The sequence below is a fragment of the Phoxinus phoxinus genome, assembly GCF_949152265.1.
Source record: "Phoxinus phoxinus genome assembly, chromosome: 7".
Lineage (NCBI taxonomy): Eukaryota > Metazoa > Chordata > Actinopteri > Cypriniformes > Leuciscidae > Phoxinus > Phoxinus phoxinus.
In genome coordinates, this window is record NC_136882.1 from 19,582,298 (window position 1) to 19,606,054 (window position 23,757).

The 23,757-nt window shown below is 38.9% G+C and overlaps 1 protein-coding gene across 4 annotated transcripts in view; it reads left to right on the plus strand.

The window, feature by feature from the left end:
• Positions 1–5,035: 5,035 nt before the first annotated feature.
• The window catches only part of rev1 (REV1 DNA directed polymerase), a 132,265-nt gene continuing 113,543 nt past the window's right edge, over positions 5,036–23,757 (plus strand). For 3 of the 4 annotated variants that reach the window (XM_079618791.1, XM_079618788.1, XM_079618789.1), the window contains exons 1-2: positions 5,036–5,317; positions 13,306–13,461. Coding sequence is in view for 2 of the 4 variants with exons in the window: in XM_079618788.1 (XP_079474914.1) it covers positions 13,433–13,461 (29 nt within the window). In the remaining 2 variants the exon portion in view is untranslated. The remainder of the gene's footprint in view (positions 5,318–13,305; positions 13,462–23,757) is intronic. The other variant, XM_079618792.1, reaches the window with a different exon arrangement.

A 23,757-nucleotide genomic window follows, 5' to 3' on the forward strand; every position in this document is an offset into this window, starting at 1 on the left:
TTTATGTTTAAAAAAAAAAAAAAAAAAAAAAAACTTTATGCTCACAGGGATGCATTTATTTGAGCAGTATAAAAATGGTAATATTGTGAAATATTATTACAATTTAAAACAAATTTCTATTTTATTGAATATTTTAAAATGTAATTTATTCCTGTGATTGCAAAGCTGAATTTTCAGTATCATTACTCCAGTCTTCAGTTCACATGATCCTTCAGAAATCATTCTACTGTAATATGCTGATTTGCTGCTCAAAACAGTTGCTTAATATTTTTGTTTTCAGGATTCCTTGATAAATAGAAAGTTCAAAAGAACAGCATTTATTTAAAATGTAACATTTTGAATGTCTTTATTGTCAGTTTGGATCCATCCAAAAAACTGACCCCAAACCTTTGAAAAGTGTATGTATGTATGTATGTATGTATTCATGCATGCATGCATGCATATAGCCTAATTTAAAAAATATATATATATATATTTTTCCATTCTAATTATAAATGTATAGGCCATTTTCCCACTGTAAAAACCATGAACCCACAACTCTTAAACTGTGAACTCTTCATGTTTATTTATTACATGAACAATATAACACATCTTAACTGTGTGTGAACAGCCATGTGGGGTGCTCAACTCAGGAGTTTAAGCTTTAAGTTTCTGTACTCTGTCAAAGGGAAGGGCATGACAAGGATGACTTTATGCCCTTGTCTTTCGTCTGCACACAACAGTTCTGGTGAAGGTTGTGCATGCGCCAGGCTCTATTACAGTGACAAGGCAATCTAGTCCCTTTGTGGGCGATGATTCTACTTCATTGATTTACAATGGAAAGGATATAATTTTGCTGGTGTTGGCAAAAAGCTCAAATGTCAGGCTTTTCAGAATGCCAGCATTGCCTTGTTCGCAGATGAATAAGGAGAAAGTCACCTTTTGTCTCCTGTTAAATATTCCTGCATAAATACAAAGGAGCATAATGCCCTCCTGATAAAAGGAAGCCCTGATTTATCCTGATTTATCCTTTAGTGTATAGATAAAACCTGAAGATAAATGCCAGGTTGGCCTTTTCATTTTTGTTCTCTGCGGTTCGCTTCTCTTTTTACAGCATATTGTGTTTGGAAGACGGGTGTCGCTTTCAGCGACGCTTTGGTTTTGTGAAAAAGGACACAACTTGCACTGCCTTGCCATTATCAGTAAAATATATCACAGTTTATCACCAAAGATGCTTCAAACCTGCACTAATGGTGTTTACATTGGTTTGAAGTCTGTGTTTAGGACATAATGGGTATGCGGTTTAACAATATTATTGTTGACAAAAAGTTGACATTTCCCAGAGACTCCCAGTCTCTTCATGGTAACAGTTAAAGTGCACTACCTGTCGTTGAAATGCGAAAGGGACGGCAGGACTCTGTGGACATGGAATCAATTAGCTTTTGACCAGACTACACACACACACACACACACACACACACGCACACGCTTGTCTAAGACCCTGTCTTTCCCTTTCTTTCTTTTCTTTTTTCTATTCAGTAGCCTGTGATCATTTAGATTTGACATGCATTGTGGCTGAGCTGGTCTCTCTCTTTTGCGCTCTCTCTCTCTCTCCCTCTTTTGCTACTGTCTGTCATTAATTTCCAGGCTTTACAATTTGCCAAAAAAGAAAGAGAAAAGAGTGAGTGAGTGGTGGAAGGATAAGAGCTCAGTGTCCTTTTGAAGGGGTTTGTTATTGCACAAAAACAGCCGCCCAATAATTTTTCGTCAATGTTTAACTCTAAAAGCTTTTCCCCGTCAGCTTTTGAAAAGAAGAGCAATAAAGCCCTATTCATACGGACTGAATAAAAACAGTCCTCTGGGGGCTATGACCGAAGGGCTTCTTTTCTTCTTCCTCTAATCAAATAGGAACTGAAATGAATTAGAGTTTTCTTATGAAAATAGCCTTTGTTGTCAGGCAGGCCAGTAATTCATAAACAATAAGCAACGTCATTGTGTGGCTAGTAATATATTCATGCTGTGGAAAGGCTAGAAGGCAGTGCAGGACTATGGCTCTGTGAATGAGGGGAGGGAAGGATTGGTCCAGGACTCTTCATTTGCAGTCTGCACAGTGGGTGGTTCTGGTAACCACCAGTTTCTCTCTGTCTCTCTCTCTTTTTCACTCATGCTCCTGACATGGTCTCCTCATTTTCCACATGCTCTTCCTTTAATGATGCTTTCTTTTCCATCTTGGCTTCTTCCAACAATTCCTGGGTGAGTTCGACCTTATTCGAAGGCCTCCGCCCTTCCCTTGTGTTTTGACCTGTCAGGTTTTTCGTTTGCTTTCACATTCCCCTCCCCTCTTCTTTCCTCTGAGCAAAGCTATATATTCTTGAGAACTTCGGGACGCCGTTGGATTCTGCTCCCAAACTCGTCTGTCTTGGAAAAAGTAGTGGATTATCTGATGTAGGACGGTATGCGTAAAGGTATGCGGTCTGAGGGCAAGTTGGATCTTGAACCTCAGGACAGGATTGTCACTGAACACACGTGTCTACTAGATCATTAAGGATTAGTGTTACTCTTTTAGTGGACCTGGAGGTCTGTCATGTTCGTTTTCCAACTTAATATGTGAACATTTGCTGTCATCGCTGTTTAGAGTCCATCACTTCTTTCTTGTCGTTCTACTTCGGAACTAACAATGGAGATAAATGTCTATGACAGATTTGTCAAGCTTGTTTCCATCTTATGTTACTTGGAGCTTTTTCAAATTACCAAGGACTTAGTATTAAACAAGATATTCTTTTGGCATGAAGTTTTCAACTGTCATGATCGAATATTAGAGGAGCTCCTGCAACTGGTGCTATATGAAGACTTTTGTCATTTTCATCAGTGGATTTTTCATAGCCTGATAAGAACTTGAAACCTGATTGATGACACTCAAATAAATCACCAGCTATCAACAGTACGTGAGTCTTTCTGCCTGTTGTGATAATATTGAGTTTTGTCGCGTGTGTAGCCTATCCTACTTGAAAAACTAATTTATTTGAGTTTTCAAATGAGTTTGACAACAACTTCTTGAGAGATTTAGAGGTTAATGATGGAAGAAAACCTGTTAAGTTCTCTTTTTCTAATGAAAATCGCTATTTAATTTACGATATTAAATATTATAATGGTGCTGAGGCATTGACATAATAAGCGCCAGCTCAACTCTTTCTTTGACAACAGCGCTTCAAGCGAAGGATAATTTCTCCGCCCACTCGTCTAGTTTTAATATATTTCACAATGTAGCAGACACATTAGAAACATTCAACCGCTTGAAAACAGAAGATATTTAACATTCATAAATAGATCCGAATGCGCGTAACCTTTAAGGACAGATAGCTACCACTGAAGTCTCGAACGTAATTTTCCTGTCATAGCTTACCATATGTCAGACGAGACGACCACAAGTTTATATCTCCTGAACCTCCCGCTTTATAATATCTTAGAATAGATAGTTAGATAGCTGCTGTTGATCAAGCTGTCCATCAGTTGTGTTCTCGTTAAATCTGTAAATTGGAGTGAATGTCCACGGTAAAATCACTTGTTCTACAGTGTCGATAAGTAACAAGCTGAGTCAGTACTTAAGCTCAACAGCAGGTGGCAGCGTTGCTCCATGAGAAATTCGAGGACGTAAAGCCAAGCAAAGCAGGTTGGACAGTGACAGGTGTCATAAATACAACTTGAGACGTTTTTACACAGGCAAGTTAATGCAGTTGAGCAGGCTTTTTACCCTCTCCACGTTTGGTGTGCAGGCGCAATTTTATTAATCATTTCATATTTTATAATCATTCATTTCTGCAGTTTCTGTGTAAATGCACGTGTTCAGCAGTGATTGTCGGCCATTAAACCCAACCTTAAGAAAATTAACCATGCTTTTATTGTAGTAAAAAAATTGTAACCATGTTTTTTTGTGTGTGGCAGATTTATTACCTTATAACCCCAGTTTTACTACAAATAGGCTACCAGTGTAGCAAAACCATGGTTAATTTGTGGTTACTACAACAACCATGTTTTTATTATTATATGTGCTTAAAACCATGGTTAATTTTCATGGGGACAGATTTTAACATACAAATTATCATCACTAACACAGTAGGCCTAAGGCCTATAAGGTAAGGCTATTAAATAGCAGTCCCAAACTAGTTGTTCATTACAGTAAAGTTATTAAGTTGGTATGACAGTCATAAAAAATATGGAAAATAACACAAAGTTGAAATAAAGTTGTATTTTGGGTTAAGATAATGTAACAGTTACCATGGTAAATAGCCTACACGATACTAATGACCTGGCTGTTAATAACGCATATAACTGACCCTAATGAATAGAATAACCATCATACATGCATGCTAATCCTTCCCAGCTAATGTACCAACTATGTAATTCATTGGTAGGCTCCCTTTAGGTAATTTCATGATTTACCTATTGTGACGTGCCAACCCCAACTCGGAATTTGTCCTCTCCTCTGCAGGTAACCCAAGTGTGCCATGTAGCCTGATCTAATCGAACGACAAACTAAACAATCAAATTACATTTTTCCAAAGATGTTTTCTGTCTTTTAGGTAGTTTTATCACGCTGATGTATAAGTTCAAGTGTTGTTTTTTTTATTATATAATATATATATATTTGGTTTTAGTTAATTATTATTATTATTTTTTAAATGTTTAAATGCTTTATTCAATAACAAAACATACAACAATTAAATCCAATAATAATAATAATACAAAACAATAACAAGATCAAGAAAACCCAATATATATATATATATATATATATATATATATATATATATATATATATATATATATATATTTATTTATTTAAAAAAAAAAAAAAAAAAAAAAAAGTATAATATATAGATACCGATAATAATACAAGTAAAAAAAAAAAAAAGTAAGCAATATAACACAAATATGAACAACTATATACACAGGGGTATTGAAATCAAATACATTTCTCTAATTACAAAATAATACAAAGGTGTTTTAGTGAGAGTGTGACGTCATGATTGACAGCTTCTCTGAGCGGAGTAGTGACTGAAGCACCAACGGACTTTTTTCGGCAGGAGATTTGAGCTTTTACTTAAATTTCTACATTTTCATAACTGTTTATTTCACACCGAAATAATGAGTTGTTCTGCAGTAAAATGTAATAACCGATTCTGCTGGAGTATGGGCGGAACCTTGATTGCGCGGCTCTGCGCGGATCCACTTCATGCTCACTACTGCGCAGACTCGAGTCCCGAATCAGCGCAATGTAAACGCCATATTGGGATTGGATTTGGGACACACTTTTCTACAATGGAACTAGAGAGTGAAGGTGCGTTGTCCTTCTTTTTTTTTACAGTCTATGATTTAACCCATCAGTTAGTGCACGCACATTAGGATCAGTCAGTAGTGAAAACACACACACACGGTCCGGAGCAGTGGGCTATAGTGATTAGAATAGGTGTCTTGCTCAAGCGTTTCGCTGGAAATTGATAATCGAACTTGCGACCTTCGGGTAACAAGTTCGACGCTCTAACCGCGATATAACGTTAGCCTAACTTACAGCACGCGGCTCTGTATCATTTGCGCGTGCAATTGAAGAGTAACGTTACGCGCTACTAGAACTGCTATAAGTTTGTCTGACAGGAAGGTTTGTTTTTCTGAGGTGAGAATTTCCCCCCCCGTTACAATTTACAAGACACTGACATATAGCCTGACAACTTTTTATTTGACAGCAGAATGCTTTACTTAAAATCTGTCAACAGCTTTTACGCACGTCTTTCAAAATAAAAGTCTCGCATCAGAAAAACATTTAGAATTACGTTTGTTTCTTTCGACTAGCCTACACTCTCTGCTTGCTACCCACCCAAAACGGACTTGCGGCCCAATTTTGGGTCACGACTCGTTCCCCACCAGTTATAACTTAAATCAGGGGTCACCAAACTCAGTCCAGTCCTAAACTCTGCAGGACAGCGGCCCTCCAGGACCGAGTTTGGTGACCCCTAGTCTCGCGTAGCCAGACCTTCAGACTGACGGCTGAAGGTCTGGAATTTATAGCAGCTTTCTTTGGCCAAGGCCCGCCCATAAGGCCGTTTGACCGACATGTCAAACAACCAATTACAGTTCGTTTCATTCAGCGTCACTTTTCGGGGCGTGGAAATGTCCCCACAACAAAAGACCAGCGTGCAACAAGTCTCCACTAAGTGCCTCAAACAAAACTCCTGGACATCTCTTAAAGAGTCTATGCCGTAAACCTCGCATACTTTCTACGTTTAGCTGATCTTGATAAATGCATTGTCACTCATGTAAACACAACAGTTTTTCTTCCGCAATCACACGTCTGCGCTTTGTTTCCCAGCGGACCGAAAATAAACGCGACACTCGCGCCCCCCGGAAATCCGATAAAATTCAACCAATCAGATGACGACTTCGACATTCCTGAAGTGTTTCCAGTTAAGTGTACCATATGCATCAGACGTTTAGCCAACGTTCCGTGGGCGTGACGTGGCGTCTGAGGCTGAGACTAGGTGACGTCTGACTTAAATGGATTGATTTTAACTGTCCCGATACTGTTCTTTTCATAACGTTTAACATTTTATTTGCCTGTCAGCATACTACAAATATTACAGTTAAATGGTAGCCTGGCTAACGCCAGACCCAATTCTCGTTGAGACTTGGGTCTGGGAACCACATGTTCATTTTTTCTTATTTGAGGCGTGGTTTACGAATGCCCGGCGCCGTTTATTGGGTGTTGAGAATGTCTATCAAATGCGCCTGTACGTAGCTCATGTCATAGCCAATCGTTTCCATTATACCAGATGACGAATGTAGAGCGACAGAAATTAGACAAGGAAGAAGACGATGGGTAAGATATTTTTGTGACGTTCAGCGACTATTGCCGTTTGTGCAAGATTCATGAGGGTCGAAGGTATATATGGATAATAAACAAACTGCTTAGTTGTGTGGCATAGATGTCGTCATCGTCTTGCTGCTCCCTCCCCGTTCTGTGATTGGTTCCCTAAATGAGGCGAAAATCTGGTGCATGGTATCCAGACTGCCTTTCAGCGTGAATAAAATCGCACTGCGCAAAGGCAGCATGGGGAAACCCAGGCTAGTTAAATGGTGTATTTTAAAGAACTATTGTACATTTTGAATGAACATTTATAGTGATTGGCCTTTTGCTGTAGAATGCTTAGATATACAATATGTGCATGACAATAAAAAAATTCGGAAAAAAATAATATAACGATGTCCAGAAATCAATTTCAATAGTATATTGGTTTAATTTGCCATTTAATGAGATCTACTATATTGTTAGTGCTGATAATTTTCCACTGATCTATATAATGTCATTCTATATAGATCAGTGGAATTTTCACGTACGTCAATTCACCATGACGTCACAACAATAATAGACGGGTGGCAAAAGCCGAAGCGTTCCTATGGCAACGCTAGTAAATTGCTTGGAAGGGAGACCCACAGTCGGCAGTAAAAAATAAAATAAAAAAAATAATGTACTATGATAGTACAATGGATGTGTGGCGTGTGAAAAGTGACAATTGCGTGAGAGTTGGCAGCCCTCTTTTACTTCAGGCAGTGACTGGCAATGAGTCTGATCTTCAAAAGAGACAAGTTTACTAATAAGTCTCAAATTTCCCCGGCTGAAGATAAATGCTCTGCTTCGTGTATTCTCAAAACGGTCCATCTACAAAATCATAGCAGAGTTGAAGGGCAAGCAGGGTTGGCAGCAGAAAGGTAAACATTGGATGAATCATAATTTAGGGGATCATTAAGATTTCCTACTTTTAGCACTACTTTTGACGACACGACGTCCACTCGTTATAACCTCCTCACCCACAGGAAATCGATAAAACCCTACACCTTTTGCTGTATATCTGGCAGCGCAACCCCAAACACAACACGTTTTCATCATCGTTTCATCTTTGATCAACAACAATGTTTTTAACTATGTAACGGTTACAGTAGCCGGCTGGATCTCTTCAGTTAGTCAGTAGAAGCCGCTCGCGTTCTGCCACCCGGAAGTATTCTGGTGCCTGTTGTTTACAAACATTCTGAAATGCTGTATTAAGGGTTTTCACCGACATCACGTTGTGGGCGGTAACCCGCATGCGCAGCCATTATGGAGGCACTCGGATGTAAACAACAGCATGGATTGCACTGTTTATGTACTACTGAACATATTGTTACACTAATAAACCACGGGAAAAACACGTGGAAGCTGCGAAATCATTGTGAAGGACTTAGTAAGCAGGAAAGAGCGTGACATTTTGACAAACTAAAGTTAATATATGTTAAAGATCCAAACACGCTAGCTTCTCTAGCCCTTACTGCAATTCTTCCTTCTATTTCTTATCCCGACATAGGCTACGTTCAGATTGTCAGTCCAAAAAAGCACATGAAATCCGTTTCAAGCAACATCCATATGTGGTTTGAAATCCTATTCAAATCACATATCAGGACATCAGCTTCAGTCTGAACGTTCTGATCAGATTTCGCGTGGTATGTGATTCTCACGCACGTAAAATGTAAACGTCAGACGTTGTTATAGGGAACATGCTAAAAGTCGCTGCCGAAACAAGGCTGTATTGTTGCAAAGTGCCGGACGAGCAGAAAATGATTATTTACAGCCTCCTACAGTTCTGCCGCAGGCTCAAAATGCAGTAGTCCTGCACAGCGGCTACACATTTCCATGTTGTAAAATTTACATTTTGTAAAATAACATCTCTATTGGAAATGCAAACCTCTCCATCAATGCAACGTCATTGCCATATTGCCAAAGAGCTGCATGGACACACAAATCGGATCTGAACAGTTGCGATACACAGTGTGGACATAATTTTAGATCAGATTCCAATCGGATACAAAGATAATCGGATTTGGACTGACAGTGTGAATGTAGCCATAGTTAACCACGTCAACATTTTAGCCATAGTCAACGCTATTTACACATGTGGCTGATGCTGTACCTCTCAACCACAAACGCCTTCTTTCATCTTTTTTTGCACTCTTCTCTTTAACTTTTGACCGTCTATAGAACTCGAAATTTTCCCGGTGCGACCGATTAGTACAGACCAAAACTCGACCATTTTTCAGCAGCAATAATCAGCCAAGTTCAGTTCAGTGGCATTGTTTACGTTCAGTGCCTCCAAAATGGCTGACTTCCGGATTGATGACGTGTGTGAAAACCCTCTATAAATCCATAGATCTGCGGCTGAAGCTTGTGAACTTCCATGGGCTAGTGGTATTACTTTTGCCAAGCAGTCAGAGGTTCTTGGGTTCTAATCCGCTCACTCGTATAGTTTTTTTTTTTCTCATCAAAACTGAATATGTTTATCAGTGATTGTATCAAGCAGGGACACGTTTGTGCGCATTTAGTTTTGTGATTTCACCGGAAAAAATAGAGTCTCAGCAACGACGATAGATTGAAGCGCGTGTCCGAGTGAAGACTGTGCACGACTCACGAGCCACAAGAGACACTGTATCCGCATCACTGATCCCAGCGGCAACGAGCACTCAGCTTAATTAAAGGGGTGGTATAATACCCTCTTCACAAGATGTAAAATGAGTCTTTGATGTCCCCAGAGTGTGTATGTGAAGTTTTAGCTCAAAATACCCCACAGATATTTTTTATATAGAATGTTAAAATTGTCACATTTTGAGGGTGAGCAAAAATGCACCGTTTTTTGTCTGTCCCTTTAAATGCAAATTAACTTCTGCTCCCGGGCGGCACAGAGGGCGGAGCTACAACAGCTTGTGTCCTTTTACCTCACACAGACATGCACTGAGAATTAAAGGTGCACTTGGTAACTTTTTCAACGTAATAAATCCGTTTAGAAATCATTTGGATGGTTAAATAATCTGTTCTGGTGAGAATGGTTACTTTCCCCGCTCCCCCCAGCGTTCCCAGGCGGAAAACCAGCCTTGCAACATTGGGACTAACGTCCCGGTAAGTTGAAAATAGGAAGTCTCGTGAGAAGCGAGAAAGAGCAAGAAACACGAACTGCTTTACGGAATACAAAATGTACATGTCAATTTTAAATGATACTGTGTATGATGTATTACCCACCTCGGTAGACATAGTTCCACATGATAAAGTTGGTGCGTCTGGGAATCATTTGTTCACCACACCGGCTCCGACCATAACAAAAGCACATGAGCAGCGGTAGAAAGGGGGAGGAGGGCGCCGGTGCGCCGCAAGTGACTTTACGACAGTGATGTGAAAAATATACGCACTGCAGCTGTAGGGGGAGCTCGTTGAGAAAATCAGCAAAGCGGTGGCTAGAGTTACCGAAGGTTTAGCCTTTTATGTTCAAACCGGAGTCAGAAAATGATAGAGACTCAAGAAGTGACAACATGTAGAATGCAACAGGATATTTCTGAATGGTTAGTTGAGGAATTTATGTAGCTTATGTGGAGTTAACGGTCTAGTCATTGATTAGCATATTCTGTCATGAACATCTATAAATCGTGTTCCGGGGGTGGGGTTTATGTAAATTTTAGGGTTAGTGATGTCACTTACAGACTATACTGTTGCGTAGTCCCTACCAGCCGTTTGTTGTAGTCCTTAAAGGGTAACTAAACCCCTGGTCAGAGCCTGACTCCACCCACTGGCAATATTTGAAAAATGCTGGAAAAGTGGGCAGACCCCAACGGACGAACCGAGGGCGGGGCTGAGCGCGTGATTGACAGACCCGCAGTGACGCAGTGATTGACAGCTGCTGTCAGACTTGCTAAGATAGAGAGTGACTGGAGTGACGAAAGTAGCTTTGCAACAGAGCGGTCATTTGAAGTCGAGGACTTTTCTCCCCCACCTTCCCCTGAAGTGGAGGAATTGTCTGTGGACACAGAGCTAAAACCATATCAATTCGAGCCACGAGCTCAAACTGCGGTGTCGCATCGCATTAACTCCCGCATCGCGATCGGCATCCGACGATGCTAGCGAAGCAGCCGGGCAAGAGAGAATGGGGCCAGTATCTGAGTGGATTATTATTACTATTGACCTCCGTTAAGCATATTTTGCCGCTATGTGAAAAAAAATATCCAGCAAAACGCGCCGGCGGTTGTGGAGTCCGTGCAGGAAGAGCAGCGTTTGGCACACAAGTGCATGTAAGTTAAACACTGGCGCTAATTTCCAAGTCTGGGGGAAAGTTATGCAGTCCAGCAGTGCTGTTGCTACCGGCAACACTACACCTATACCAGCCTAACCACTGTACTAAACACAGATAAAGCTAATGCTAAAAGTCTACACTATTCTAACTGATGCAATACTATGCTACTAACTAACTATGCTTCTAACAACACTAACAACTATGCTAAATAACTACCTAGGCTACACGAAATAATCTAAATAACTATATAAATGCTATGATAACTAGATGCTAAAATACGCTATCCTGATCGTTTACTCGTAATTCCAATTTCCAACTCCTGACTTGCTACAGTGGTTTTGACGGAAGCAGATGCTTTTATACCAGCGGCTGCCAGGGGCGTGGCAGAGTAGCGTCACAGAGTACCCTACGTCAGAGAGTACCCCTACTTCAGGAGATTCCGTTTGACCTGAAGAGGGCAGCACTCAGACGTTTTTACACCATATATTTGAAAAATAAAACACTATACTCAAATGTTAAAAAAAGTACTCGAATCAATGAACAGCATTTATGAAGCTCCATTCTTACAGATCATTAACTAAAAAAAGTTGGTTTAGTGTTTAGTTACCCTTTAAAAAACGATTTCTTTAAAAGCAAATTTCTTCCTTTGCTTTGAATTTTTAGCGTTGTAACTGCAGATGTTGTTTATTCTCAAACAGCAACATTACACACTAACTGAAGTTAGAAAAGTTAAATCATAATTAACCACCCCTTTAAAAAAACAACACATTTCAGCACTAGAATACCTCTTTGACTAACGAACGAAATAAATGCCCTGCTATTTAACTGGAGAAATTTTATTTATTTGTATTATGTACATCCGTGCCGTGAGTTGTTTCAAAAAGTGGTCGGATCGGGACAATATCAATCCTGGCAAAAACCCATATTGCTCCATGAGGAGTCAATGATTGTCGCTTTGGCCAGGTTTTATTTATTATAGCATAGGGGGCAGGACGATTTACATTGTAGATAGCATTTGATTGGACAGAAGATGTGATGAGAAGCTGAAGTCCGTGCAGACGTCATAAAAATCCGTAATCTATTGTAGCGCAATGCTTATATTTTTTCATTAATGTTATGATTAAGCTGGCGTGTTCTAAAGCAATCTTAACATATTCATACTAAAAGCTAAAAAACGTACATTTTGATTTCAGGGGGCCTTTAAACTCTATGTGTTTCTCTTAAAGGAAAAGTTCACACAGAAAGGATCATTCTGTTATCATTTACTCATGCTCATGTAGTTCACACAAGCAATCTTATGCTGCCCTGCAGCCTCAGTCATCATTTATTTTCATTGCATCTATTTTCCATACAATGGAAGTGAATGGTGAAAAGTCAATGTTTGGAACAACATGGTAGTGAGTATCGTAAATAGACAGAATGGTCGTTTTTGTGTGAACTATCCCTTTAACAGGTAATGTGCAGTAGCTGGCTTGATCCCGAAGAGGGCGCGCAAGACTCTTATAAGAGCTCCAACTACATGATCTAACTGCGCTGATTAAACTCGCTTTATAAAGGTCGAACAGTTGCCTATTTGTTTTGCAAAGGCCAATTTGTAATTGGACTACATGCGGAATACACTTTACAGACAGAGTAACTAATTAACTCCGATTTAATAAATAAATAAAAATGAGAAAAAAAGATGCATGATTATGTTGCCCAATAATTAATAACACTGACTTTCTTTCCCTTTGTTTATCCAGCAAAAATAACTCACCATACATTACCAAAAGTGCAAATGTCATTATTGTGGTTAATTAAGATTATAATTATTTTACAATTAAATATCAAAAGCTGAATCAATAACCCCCCCGCCCCCCCCCCCCCCCAAAAAAAACAGATTTAATTAAAGAACTTTGAATTTCAAACCTTCCCAAGATTCAACTATGCTTGAGCAAAGCAATAATCTCAATACATGTTTAAATGTAGGTAATATTCATTCAAAAATGACGTTTAAAGTATAGTGACAGGAAATTGTCTCACCATTATATGTGCAATTGTTCACTGCTACCTCCCGTTCAGAGAGACATGGCTAAACACACACACACACACACACACACACACACAGACATAAATAAATAAAACAATATGTGACATACAGACATGGGTGAAAGGAAATATTAATCTTGTTTCTTACTACATTCATAAATAGATGGGCGTTGGCATGGGAACACACCCCTGCTACCTGAATGAGGAACCATTTTTACCTACAGCCGTATCCATGACAACAAAGACCCGTGCCCACTATCGGGCTCTACTATTGAATATTTGATTGACAGATGTCCAAATGTCAACCACTCCCTCTCAGGTAAACAGTCCAGGCGTTTTTCATTTTCATTTTTTTTTATAGCAGATATCCTTTCCTTTGCTTGCACACACTATATATGCAGCTTGACAGGGTCACAGGTCATGCACACTTTTTTTGGCATGAGTGTTTGTATGTGCTTTTACTTCTTTTTAAATTGACATCAGCTCTGACTGCCAGTTCGCTGCTTTACTTAGCGAGTGTATTTTTATATGTGATGCGCATTAGCGGAGACAGATCCGCTATTCAGAGCTGGGCCATCTTTCATAGCAAAGAGACTATATTAATCCATCTCCTCGGCCTAAAAGAGGCGCTGTACTTAAAGTACCACAGTCTCTTCCATATCAGAGCGTCAAAGTGGAGATTCAATCACAGTAATGGTCAGCGTCTCACGGCGCATCTCCATCGATCCGGGGGACAGTGTATTGGCTGCATTAGTGAAAAGGAAATTGAGTGCTATTTTCTAGTCGTCACAATCTATTTGTCATTCAGAATTGAGACATGCGGGTCTATGGTTTGAATATGAATGTTAAAGCTGGCCTGAGGTCTGTGTGTGTGTGTGTGTGTATGTGTGCCTAAGTGAGATAATTCCTTGTAAAGTATCCAGTTTTTTTAATAGTATTATGCTATGTACTGCTATACTATATATATATATATATATGAATTTGCTATATAAATAAATAAGATCAGTTAATAATATATATATATTTTAAATAGTTATTAATATTTATTAATATATTTTTAAAAAACTTGAATATTAAAGTATTTTAAATTATATAAAGGCTATATAAATAATACACAATACTTTATTATTATATAAGCTGTGTGTGTATTTTATATACACTGCCTTTGTGTGATCCTTCATGTGCTGCACAGCCATATGGACCATTAACCCTCACAGTTTTATCTAACACCAGTGATATATATGTAACACACACACACACCAGATGGTTATATGTGGTAAAATGCGATTTAAATGAATAGTCAAATTTGTAACTAACTGTTATGTAATGTTGCTTTACTGTGTTTCAATGCGATTTAACTTTGGACAGGTTATTTGTTTTCTTAATAAAGGCGCAGGCAACACACAGCGTGCGCAAACCCTTTTGTTGTGAATCATTACGAGCACTGTAAATTCTCTTATCTCCAGCTCTGATAACCCATTCACAATCTGGCCGTAAAGAATTTGATAGGCTAATTGAATAGGGCTTTCGATGCACACTTTTGTAATAGAGCATTATAAATCTGGAACGAAGGTGACAGGGGTACAAAAGGGAGCGCTTTAGGGCGAGACTCCCTCCCTTTCAGCCGCTGACTTTACAATAAGTTTTGCAGCTTTGAATGTTGGGCTGTAAAAGAGTGCTCTCTGCTTGAATCGATTGCCCCCACCTAACAAGTCCTCTGCCCTCCAACATTGAGAGAGCGAGAGATGGATTTGTTGAGGGCAGTGATACAGAGGCCTGGCTGCTATCTTGATCCTTCATGTGCTGCACAGCTATGGACCATTAACCCTCACAGTTTTATCTAACACCAGTGATTAGCGTCAAGACCTTGCAGTCCTATTGACGGCTTGTGTATGTAAGGGAGATGATGCATGACTATTACCTCTCTAACATTTATCTCCTTTTGTCTGTCTTTTCACATTTAGGGAGAGAATTAGTGGAGGTCTGCTGACTTTCTGATGTGATGTTGATAGCATTATTTGCCAGTTTGTGTGAATTGCTTCCCTAATTTGTCTCTTCTCTTGTGGTTGAGTCAGTATTGGATGAGGTCTATTCTTTTTCTTCTGGCTTGCCTTGTAGCACAATAAGGTTACAGGTTTATCTGTTTTAAGCACACGTTTTTATATTCCCTTTTTTCTTCTTAGTGTTTTAAGAAGTGTTCCAGTGTGCTGTGTGATTTTTCTATGCAAGTCAGTGATTAGTGTGGCCATACAGTATATTTATTAATTATCATGGCATAATCTTAGACGTAATATGAACTTGTTGATTTCTATCTTTAAAACAATACTTTGAGCATTCAAATTAATTTCACTTTCCCTCTTATGAAATTAGATATCTTTTTAGCAAATTTGATAATATATTTTTTTTAATAGAAATGTGGTTTTATATATATATATTAAAAGTTATTTTTTTTTTCTCAGCTTGCCTGTTGGATATGTGAAAAAAGACAGAAAGCCTGGATTAGCTGAAAAGAAGAAATCGATGGAAAATTGTCTATATATTATACTGAACAATATATTAAAATGTGCTTAAGTAAATATTATAATTAACAAGTGGATATTTCTCGGGATATTTATATTTGTCTTGCTTATATTTTGGCTACAAAAAGAAGCTATGAAAAATGTCCACTGTCACTGAAAGCAGATTTATCAGATGCATGTTGATATAGCAGGGGCATGTTGTCACACTGTATGAGTGAACAGGGTTAAATGATTTTCAGCAATTAATACATTACAGCAGTTATAAAGCACAAAACAATTTATGAAATGGCAAAATGTAAAGGATAACGGAAATTTTAAAACATTGTTTTGAACAAAAATATTATTATTCTTTTTTTTAAGGTGTCCTCCTTACATTGTAAGTATAGATTTAAGTACTGAGTAATAATAATTAACTACATGTACTTACTATAGGGTTAGGTTTAGGATTAGGGTTAGCTGCATGTAATTATGCATAATTTACTGTTACTATAGTAAGTGTGTGTGTATATATATATATGGTGAGAGATCCATTCATATGTGTTTTGACATGAAAGAGTGAGAACAAGAGTGGTACATTTCTAGTTTTAAATGGCACTTGCCTTTGCAAGAGTTTTAAAATTATTTATTTTTCAAGGACAGTCCTTTTAATAAGAGCTCACACAAAGGTGTTAATATTAATCATGTTTTCCCCACTGTCATTCATGCTATTTCTGGTTAATACCTGCTCTGCTTTGTTATCCATGTTAGAAAATATTCCAGCAGTCTAACACCAGTGTAAGCGTTTTTCTTACTAAAATCTGTCTTCTGTTCATCCACAGTCAAAGTACAGTCAATTACCGGTAACCATTTTGAAGTCAGACTGGAGTTCACAATCAGATCATTAGGCAAGTTTTACAGATGGTCAGCCTAGATGTCCTTTGCTTTTTATTTTTCTGAATGTGCTTGTAATATTTTTCCCTCATGAAATTTGATATCTCTCAGCAAATTTGAAAAGATATGTTTTTAATACTGTGTTTAAAACAAAGTTATAAAAAATTTTCCCAGCTTGCTTTTTGGGGTATGTGTGAAAAAAGAAAGACAGCCTGGATTTGCTGGCAGAAATTCAACTAAGCCCATATCAAATAGCTGACAAAAAGAAAATCAATGTAAAATAGTCTGAAATTGTTCATTAAATGTTTAGCTAAAGCTTTCTTGTTGTTTGAAATAATTTTACTAGCCTATATATTTCAAATACTGCGTGTGCCTGTTTTGTTGGCCATTGGTGCGCTGCACCCACGACACCCACTGAAGCTTGACCCTGACCTGCTTAATGAAATAAGCTCAGTACGACATTTAAGTGAGGCGTTTTACTCGTGTGGACCTCACAGTATGCCTGTGTTTTGTTTCAAGGCGCTGGGCACCCCACAAACACTCACTGCACTAATATTTACGTATGTTTTATCTGTAATGGTGTTTAGTGTGCTCTTGAATGCTGAGGGTTGTTGACAGTGAGAGGGTAGGTGTGCGCGCTCTGACAGGTAAAGTGATGGCAGCACACACACACACACACACACACACACACCTGTCAGAGAGTACGCTTTGAGTCAATGGTGCTACATGGAAAGGACTGTAATGGCGTCTATTTCGACACAAGTGCTGTTCTCTTAAATAGAGTGACACTTACATTTCTGTCACTGCAGCACAGACAGTGCAATTTACAGGATTTGGTGACTCGCTTCATTTATTTGTTTATCTCAAAACTGGTTAATCAACATGGAGTTTAATTGATGTAGTGGAGATTTCGCTCCCAAGCTAAATGGCTTTATTTGGTTGAAGAGGTTGGAGAACTTGCTAGTCTTAAACCTAATTGTTCTGGTCAAAGGTTTAATGACACTGTAAGAGTGTTCACGAAAGAAAAAGACAATTTAAATTGTTCTTTGAAATGTACTTTTACTTTGTTTCTTCTTCTTGCTTGCACCATATGACTTTGGTTTGGCAGACAGAAGTTTTGTTAAAATATTATTATATTTATTAAGAAATGACAAACTACTTAATAGGATAGAATAATATTGGTAAAAGTTGCATCGCCCTGACAATGTTTGAGTTTATGCCCCTAAAAATGTCGAAATTATTTTTTATATAGAAATTAAAAACATGCTCATAGAATAGATGTATTCAGCTCATTGTATGTGTGAATTGCATTTGAATGTTTTTTTTTATATATTAATCGATTAGGATCAAGTATGTGAGGTATTGGTGGTCAGTGATTAAGAAACTTCAACTGCACTTGTTGGAACATACAGAGTGGTTGAAGAAGTAGCAAGAGAAAGATGTGAAGATGTTCTCCTTTCTGTTTGTTGGTGGTGCTTGAGCTGTGCATTTGGCCTGGAAGACAATTTGACTCCATAATGAAAATCTACACCTTAGCAAACTGAAATCAAATTTGAAGGAGGCCTTAATTTCAGTTCATTTTGTCCTTACCTCAGATCACATTTTCTTCCTATTGTTTGTGCAGTCATTGCCATATCCAGGGGTCCTCAGTTTTTGAACGCTAATCAAATTCAATTTGACCTCCAAAGAAAATATACACTCTATTTTAGTACACACACACACACACACACACACACACACACACACTTTCTCTCTTTGAAGGTGTATGCATATCCTCCTGGACCATGCAGATCCAGTCACGCCTGTTTGTATGTTTCGATGTGTGCGCATGGGGTGTTGTGTGTATGTGAGACAGGGATGTGAGTGATTTTGGCAATTGCTGTAGTGGGATGCGAACTCATCTTATTTACCAGAGAATAGGCCAATTACGGGCGAGTTGGGAATGAGCTATGGTGCAGGAAACCAAGTGAATGTTCCATTGATTAGCAGTGTTCGCTTAATCACAGTCTCTCATAAGCTCATGTGCCGCTGTCAGCTGGGGCTTGCTCTTCACTCCTTTTCGAGGAGCAAAGGTTCGGGTGTCAGCGTAGAGGTGACACAGGCCAGTGATTACGTTTCCGTCTCCTCAAAGACATCAGGATGTCATCCAGAAAAATGAGGCGCGATTAGCTCCAGCAACTTTTCCTGCCGCATGAAAAATAAGAATTCCCAATTTGCAGGAAATGGGAAGTTTTCATTGAGGGAAGGCTCTGAATGAGCGCTAATGCTGGCGTTGTGTGTGTGTTTGTGGAGCGTAATGGATGGTGTAAAACATCAGCGCGTATTGACGCTCTTTCTCCTAAAGCCCTGCTTCCCCTTTTTTCGAGCCTTGCCTAAATTTGCGCAAATTGAAAAGCGATAAAGAAGCAGACTCGTCTAATAAGCATTACTTATCATATTAATTAAAAGAGGATGACACAATATGGCTGACAGCTGTGGGTTTTGATTTGTTGTGTTGCTAATGTGACACTCATTATACAGGTCATGGTGAGACAAAGCCGCAGGGGTAGCCGTGGTAACATGCAGATGCAGAGACTGAGGCCTGCTACACAAACACTGAGGTCTCGACTAAACAGCCCATAATTACCTCAACGCACAGACAAACAGTAACCATGGAGAGGTGAGAGGCAGTTATGACCTCAGAGCGGGACATGGATTCAATTCTGTAATTGTTTTTTTAATGGAATTAGTTTTCGCCAGATTTTTCGAGAGGATCCGTCTTTCTGCGCAAAAGCTCGCATTCAAAGGCGCCGGCCTTAATGACGGGATGAATGCTGAACTGGCTGCGCTCGGCTCTTTATCTTCCATCTCTCTTTCATTTTATGAGGTTTGTTGAATATGTAGAGTAGCACAGAAAACATATTAGCGCTCTGACCCGTGAGGTGACTATCTTCCCGTATTGCACCTATCCTGTTTTATTACCAGCCTACCATTCATTTGGATTATTAAAGGCAAGTCTGAGTACAGAGGGAGATTTTAGTTGGTTGGAGAGCTGCGAGTTGCTCTGAAGGGGTCCACGGTGGGACTCAGATGTGATGGATGCTTTTTTGGGACTTGTCTTCTGAAGTTTTGAATATGGCGTTTCAAGTTATACTTATTGATTACCACATTGATGTTGATTACCACAAAAATTAATTTCATTTAATTTCTCCTTTTCTTTACGAAACAAAATCTGGGTTCCAGTGAGGCAGTTCAAATGGAAGTGACTGTTAAAATACTCTCAATGGTGTTTCAACAAAACATGAACAATATGCCTGATTTACATGATTTTAGTAAGAAAAAAAATCAGTTACTATCCGGTTCGGTGTAAAGTTATATTACATTTTACAACTTCAATGAAAACCTAACACCTAAAACCTTAAAACAACCATAAAAAGGAGCGTGCATCTCAAATAATACACAAGTTTTAACTGGAGAATGAATGTAAGCGCTTATAGAAAATTATAGCCTATGTGTCATGCTTCAAAAATTGTCCCCATTCACTTTCAATGTAAGTGCCTCACCGTAATTTTTTTGCGGTAATCAACATAATGCTATTGATTGAGCTTAGTATTGAATGTTCCTTTAACATAGTCACTAATAATCTGAAGATTTTTTTAAATTAATAAATAAAACATTGGAATCCATTTCCTTGCCCATGAAAATGTTGAAATGAAAACGGCATTATGCCAATCTAATCGTACTATATGCTATATGGTAAACCCCGTAAAGCATTTTAAATATTCATACCTCCAAATGTGTGTGTGGTCTGTCATGTTTGAAACAGTATCTGAAATGACTGACAAAACATTTCTGCTTACTACAGTGAAGGACAACAGGACTTCATGAAGTATTAAACAGCGTGCTGATCATAAAGTCCTCTCATGCACATTGACTGTTGCGTTGGCATGCAGATGAAAATGTTGTTGTTGTTATGGATGCATACTAAGGAGGTGTGTGTGTGTGTGTGTGTGTGTGTGTGTGTGTGTGTGTGTGTGTGTGTGTGTGTGTGTGTGTGTGTGTGTGTGTGTGTGTGTGTGTGTGTGTGTGTGTGTGTGTGTGTGTGTGTGTGTGTGTGTGTGTGCGCGTGCGCGAGCGAGCGAGCATGTGTTTAGATGAAAGACAATATAACTACGCGTAATGACTTTTCTGTGTGTGGCCTGAGACGGGACGTTTTCTGCCTATTTGAGCATTTAGGAAACCGCTAGAGATGGTTCATCAGAGCTGTGGTGTATTAGATGTGATCTGACAGGATCTTATGGAGATTCGAGCACAGACCAGACAGGGGAAAGAGCGAGGTGATGACGAGGGGTCAGGATTGGATGCCCTGAAACGCCAGAGGGCACACAGAGCTGGAGGTCACCGTGGTTGGGTCAGCTCAGAGGTGATCCAATTCCCCTCTAGTTTCAGCATTTCTAGATTGTGCGAGATTGTGTGCGGGTCCTTTTGAACTCACTCCGCTCAGAGGTCAGCAGAAAGAGATGAAGAACCATAACGTATCATAACAACACTGTGAGTTTGTATGCTGTTTTGTGTTTGTGTAGCTGTGGTCGTTTTTAAATTGATTTCCCGCGGGTTGAGTGACAGGGCTCTGATTTCAGTGCACATATAGAGTATGTACGTTTATATGTTTTAATGTATGTGTGAATGGCACATTAATGTTGCCGCTTGTGAATCTAAGTGACATTGACTGGGCCAGACTGTAATTAGGGATCGGGTTGGATGGTCTGTGAAAGCAATGCATAATGGGATGTTTCCTCTGACACTGAGCATTTCCCAACAGCTGCCTGTCAGTCTGATCTCAGCCCCTTTAAAAGAGGACACTTTAATTAGTCACAATCCCTAGAGGAGCCTCTCATTTACAGTCATGCCCATCTTGATGTAAATCAGCTTTCTACCCATCACTCTTTTCTCCGTTCACTCCTTTTTTTATCTAGAGTTTCCCTCCATCATTCCGTGGCTCCATCATTATGTCATTTTATTCCCCGCAGCACACCTGTCTCTCTTTCACTCCATATTCGAAGTTCATTTTATCTGCCCTCACCGTCCCACCTATTCATCTACACCATTTCTCATTTCCTTCATCTTCATTTCCTTTTCCTTCAGCTCTGCCAAGATGACTTCTCAAACTTGACCACCCAGACTTACTTTGGTCAACCATTATTTTTTAGTCCTGGGTCAGTGACATCACGCAATTTTTTTTGTCTGCATCTATTAATTTTATTTAATATTTATATATTTTTGTTATAAAAATATTGCAACTATTGCAAATAATGCAACTATTTCTCTATAATTACATTTCACTTTCATATTTTAGGAGGCCCACGATCATAAATGTCGATCGGACTGTCCTGTTATGATGAAGAAAAACAGCCTCATTAAAGGAGGATAAGAAAAGAAACATAGTAATTTGAGTAATGTATTGAGTAAAGTAATTTGGCATAATCTTTTATTATTAAAAATTATAAAATAATTTAAATACATGCTTTCAGTGCTTATTGATTTTTGGGGAAAGGCATCATGGCAAGATTAGTTCAGTTCAGGTTTTAAAATGTCATGTCTCCCCAAAATTTTTATAATTAATAAAACTTAATTAACAATTCATATGATTCTTTTAATTCATATATTAATATAAATATTATATTAAAAAAATTCTTCTTCATTTTTGGTCATTAAATGTAAACTTTTCTTGAAAACTGTATTTTTTTTCTCAGAAACCAACATCACTACAAAGAGTAATTTTCTCATTAGAGTAATGTTTTAAGCTTGATTTTCAAAAGATTTCCCTTATGTTTATTGTGGACACTCCTTTTTGTCGTTGATCCATAAACCAGCATGGACCAGTATAGAAATTCTGTAATCTGTTGCTTTCATTCTCCACATGATGCTTTGCTCATCTCTGTACATGTATGTTCCCATTTTCTAATGTGCTCAACTTTCACTGACTTTCTCCCACCCTGCTCTTGTATTTTCAGTCTGACAACATGTTGGCCAGCCTGGTGTATTTTCTGCTGACCCCAGGAGTGTTTTTGTGTGGGAGGTGACATTGTTTCCTGACCCTGGGGAGATCCTGTCACGATTCACACTCATCTGGTCTCTGATTGCTTTCTCTTTCTCCTTGTTTTTCAATAGCACACTATATCTCTCCCTTCATCTCAACACGCTTTGCCTCATGAGGAACAGTTTCACCTTGAGCGGCTCAGAGTTTGATCCGAGCACCGCTTTGCCCCATCCTTAGAAATACAGGTTGTTCACGGGTCAGCAGACTACTAATGACTGTTATTTAAGGTTCTGCTTTTCCACGCATCTACAAGCGAAAACGTCTTCTTTATGTATAATAAATATTCAGCGGTAACCTTGTTGCAACGATTAGTCGCTGTCTTGTCTTTTACCTTGGATTATATTGTACATTAGAGTTGTTTTTTGGCAATTTTGTCCTCTTTCTTTTCTGTTGGTTTCTTTCCATTGTTCATGCTCTATTGTGAGCTCAGTGAATGGAACAACATTGCTGCATGTTTCCTGTCAGTCACGTTGGTTTTAAAGGAGAGTGTGAACTCATCGACTGTTGACTGTTGTGGTGCCGTCAGAGCTGTCCATCTCTCAGTGTCAGCCAGTGAAGTTGTCATTTCCAATGTCATTCTGACATGGAAATAATCAAGCGGAGTCAAAAATGTTTCGCCCTCCTCCTCCAGCACCCACTTTGAAAAATGTTTGTGCTCCTACTCACACACCTCATGTGGCTTTCAGCTTGTTGATCCTCTTTATGAGGCTTTGAGACTTTGACATTGGATCTTTTTTTGAAGCGTCCTCTACGATTTTGAAGTTATGGCATATGATTAAACGTTTTAGCGTGTTAGCAAAAAAAAGTCAATTTGCTCATCCCATGGCTTTTGACCCCAGTATGCCATGGTTCAAGGCTAGAAAACACTACATGACTTCAAAATCTGAACAGATCTTAATACACTAGGCATCATACGCTTGTTGACTTTGTAAATGGTTACAGAGAAAAACTGGGCATCACACACTAGACGACTGGGCATCACACACAACCAGTCATTCCGAACACAATAAACTTATACAGAAATGTATGCCTTGTTGCTAGGAGACAGCGACGCATGACAAATTAAAACGATGTGTGTTCTAAAATCAGCTCAAAATTGTTCGCTGTCCTCCGGCTGGATGGAATCATAGTATCTGCCCATCATACA